This window comes from Lethenteron reissneri, chromosome 19 (assembly GCF_015708825.2).
Source record: "Lethenteron reissneri isolate LAM-NWPU_2019-01 chromosome 19, ASM1570882v1, whole genome shotgun sequence".
Taxonomy (NCBI): Eukaryota; Metazoa; Chordata; class Hyperoartia; order Petromyzontiformes; family Petromyzontidae; genus Lethenteron; species Lethenteron reissneri.
The window spans coordinates 1,135,157-1,139,040 of record NC_083797.1 but is presented as its reverse complement, the minus strand read 5'-3'; the positions used below and the strand labels follow the sequence as shown (position 1 = coordinate 1,139,040).

The 3,884-nt window shown below is 63.0% G+C and overlaps 1 protein-coding gene across 1 annotated transcript; it reads left to right on the top strand.

Annotated features, from left to right (window-relative positions):
• Positions 1 to 520: 520 nt before the first annotated feature.
• LOC133344124 (class E basic helix-loop-helix protein 22-like) lies at positions 521 to 3,229 on the top strand. Its single transcript, XM_061554110.1, has 2 exons — positions 521 to 3,109; positions 3,212 to 3,229. The coding sequence occupies exon 1, from the start codon at positions 946 to 948 to the stop codon at positions 1,975 to 1,977; it is 1,032 nt and encodes a 343-aa protein (XP_061410094.1). The 5' UTR covers positions 521 to 945; the 3' UTR covers positions 1,978 to 3,109; positions 3,212 to 3,229.
• Positions 3,230 to 3,884: the final 655 nt, after the last annotated feature.

The window sequence follows — 3,884 nt, the reverse complement described above, 5'->3', positions numbered from 1 at the left end:
TGGGGGCAGAGGGGGTCGCGGGGGGGAGGGGGGAGACGGAGCGAGCCCGGGGGGTCCCCAATCCGCCCCGCGCCACGCGCCCCTCTCCTCCTCGTGCTCCCCCTGCGTCCATCTCTCCCGTCACTCTCTCCACCTCCCTCTCTCTCATTCTCCCTTCTCCCGCCCGCGTCTCCCTCCCTCCCTCCCTCTCGCCCGCACGCCACCCGCAGCTCCCTCCCCCCTCCCCTCCCCCCAAGCGTCGACGTCAAAAAGCGAGTGAGCTGGGTGGGGGGAGGCGAGGGAGGGGAGAGGGGGGTGGGTGCAGTGGGAAGAGGAGGAGGGGGGGGCGTCGGGAGGAGGAGGGAGCGGCGGAGGGGAGGGAGGGGAGGGGTGGAGGGTGGGGAGGGAGGGGAGGGGTGGAGGGTGGGGAGGGAGGGGTGGAGGGTGGGGAGGGAGGGGTGGAGGGTGGGGATCAAACAGAAACTCGCTCCGCCACGCGCTCCGCACACGCGGCCAGACTCTCACGCCAGCGCGCACTCGCCACTACTCACCACGACTCACCACTACTCACCACTACTCACCACGATTCACCACGACTCTCCACGACTCTCCACTCACCACTACTAACCACCCTCTACTACTCACCACTCTTCACGCTCAGCGCTCCTCACCACTCTTCACGCTCACCCACCGTTCACACTCAAAACTCACCGCTTACACTCCTCAACGGCGGCTCTGGCAGATGTAGAGGGGTGGTCGTGGGCTCGCTCGCTCGAGAGGCAGAGCGAGCGATAAGAGAGAGTGCAGTAGGAGAGATAGAGCGCGCGCAGAGAGAGAGAGGGGAGTACAAGAGGCACCTCGAGTAAGAACCGGTGTGGACGGAGGAGAGGCGACACGGGGCGAGACGCCGATCTCGGGGCCGGGACGCGCCACTCGGGGCCGCGCCGCGCCGCCGCCGCCGCCGCGATGGAGCGCGGCGTGGCCGAGGTGCTGATGATGAGCGAGCGGAAGAGCGCCGCGTTCGGACCGCGGGCCCTGCAGCAGCTCCAGACGGGGCCCGCGGGGCCGCGAGAAGCCGCCGGGGGTGGCGGCGTCGTGGGCCACTTCCGAGGCCTCGGAGAAGCGACTGCAGCCGTGGCAGCGGCCGCGGTGTGGAACTCTTCGGGTCGACTTCACGGCTACCACCGCGACTCAGGCTCGGCGCTGCACCACCACGGCCACCACCACCACCACCACCCTCACCACCACAACCTCCTCCTCCAGGGCGGCGGCGGCGTCGGCGGTGGAGGAGGAGGAGGGGGAGGGCCCTCGGCGCACGAAAGCAGCGGGGAGGGCACCGCGGACGATGACAGCGACCGCTCGGAGAGCGCCGAGGCTGGGAGCGGCGGGGGAGACCCGGGGCTCGGAGCTCCGGGCTCGAGCCTCGTGGGGGTGACGGTGGCCGGCGCGGCCCCGGGGGCTCTGGCGGCAGCCGCGGCCGCCGCGTGCAAAGTCCGCGGCGCCCTGAGCCGCAAGAACAAGGAGCAGAGGGCGCTGCGCTTGAGCATCAACGCGCGCGAAAGGAGGCGCATGCACGACCTGAACGACGCGCTGGACGACCTGCGGGCCGTGATCCCGTACGCGCACAGCCCCTCGGTGCGCAAACTCTCCAAGATCGCCACGCTGCTGCTGGCCAAGAACTACATCCTCATGCAGGCGCAGGCGCTCGAGGAGATGCGTCGCCTCGTCCTCTACCTCAACCAGGGCCAGCCCGTGCCGGCCTCGGCAGTGGCGCTGCAGCCGGCGACTCTCGCCACGGGCCTGGGACCCGCGCTCGTTCCGCCGTCGCTCGGCGCGTACGACCAGGCGGCCTTCGGCTTCCAGGCGTCGGCCGCGGCGGCGGTGGCAGCCGCGGCCGCTGTGGCAGCGACCACGGGGGGAGGGGGAGGAGGACGCGATAAGTGCGGCTGCTCGGGGTTTCACGGCAGCGGCTGCAAACACTGCGACGACAGTTCGTGAGGTGTCGCGGGGAGGAGGAGGAGGTGGTGGTGGCCACCGCCGCCACCGCCACGTGGTGTATTGATTGATTGGTGGAACTTGGAATGAGCGTGGGACTCGGCACTGAACTGTGGAGTTGTAGAGACAAAGAGGCTGGCGGTGGTGGTGGCGGTGAGACCGCAGAGAGAGAGGGGGAGGGAGCTGTGGTGAGCCTTCGACACTTTACCCTGATGGCCTCAACGTGCACGTAGCCTGGCACAACGCGCTGTGGTGACGTCTCCGCCACTTTGTGGCGAATGACGGCGGCTGTTTGTTGTCATTGTTGTTGTTGTTGCTGAGTGTGTGTGCCTGGTGAGATGTGTTGTGGTGAGGATGGTGGTGAGGATGGTGGGTTATTACACTGGGGGGTGAGGATACGGCGATGATGAGCCGTGGTGCGTGGTGGTGTCAGTGGTGAACCCCTGTCGCTGGAGTCGAGGATGATGGGGTGAGGGGTTGTGAGTAGAGACGGTGGGGTTGGTGATGATTGTGTCTGTGTGCCGGGGAAGGACAACAAACTAAACACACAAAGAAGCATTTCTGAAAAAATTGATTGATGATGATGATGGAATGATGCCGAGTTGAGTGTCGAGTGACGGGGTGTGGTGAGTTAGCGATGCTGGTGAGCTGTGAGCTGTGTCTGCGGTGAGCCATGCTGGTGAGCTGTCAGCTGTGTCTGCGGTGAGCGATGGTGGTGAGCTGTCAGCTGTGTCTGTGGTAAGCCATGCTGGTGAGCTGTGTCTGCGGTGAGCCATGATGCTGGCCACGCCACGATGACGCCAAGACAACTCGGCGCCGCGAACTCCGCCTCCTCCGATGTTTGCACGGCAGTGGATGCGACGTGGGCTCGGGTCCGGGACCGCGATGATGATGATGTGATGATATTATTAACATCATGTTACCACAATAACGATGGTGGTGACGATGGTGGTGGTGCTGCTGATGTCTAAACTGCGATCTGTTTCGGCACGAGATCGAGCGGACTGCTCATGGCCTCTTGCTGCTGTGTTCCAATTTTCCACGCGTCACGCGAATAACACGCACACGTACAGACACACGTGCAGACACACAGGTACATACACACAGGTACAGACACACACGTGCAGACACACACGTGCAGACACACACGTGCAGACACACACGTGCAGACACACACGTGCAGACACACGTACAGACACACGTGCAGACACATACAGACACACACGTACAGACACAGGTACAGACACACGTACAGACACACACGTACAGGTACAGACACACGTACAGACACACACAGGTACAGACACACACGTACAAACACACACGTACAGACACACATACAGACACACACGGGTACAGACACACACGTACAGACACACACGTACAGACACACAGGTACAGACACACAGGTACAGACACACATACAGACACACACGTACAGACACGCGTATAGACACACACAGGTACAGACACACAGGTACAGACACACACGTGCTGACACACACGTGCTGACACACACGTACAGACACACACGTGCTCTACAAAGACAAAGATTCCCCCGTATAGCCTTATCAGACTGTTGGGGCAAGTAATGTTAGTGAGCAGCACCTATGAAGGCCGGCACGGCACACGAGGGGGTGGGTGGCCAACACCACGCCCGGCCGCCTTTGTCTCCGCAGTGGCGATGTTTTACACACCGCACCAGGTACTCATTCGAGGCTGAGTCGACCTAGGGGAGGCCCAGGACCGGTTCATATAATCGTCACTGGTGTTGACCGTGAGCAGGAATCGAACTCGGGTCACCGGGTTAGTAGCGCAGACAACACACACAACACACACGGACACCACACAATACACTCACAGGATACACACAGACAACACGCACACACGCACCACGTATTAATGTATTA

Bases quoted from the DNA above. Each gene is read 5' to 3' on its own strand.
- LOC133344124 (XM_061554110.1), top strand. From the start codon at position 946: ATGGAGCGCGGCGTGGCCGAGGTGCTGATGATGAGCGAGCGGAAGAGC.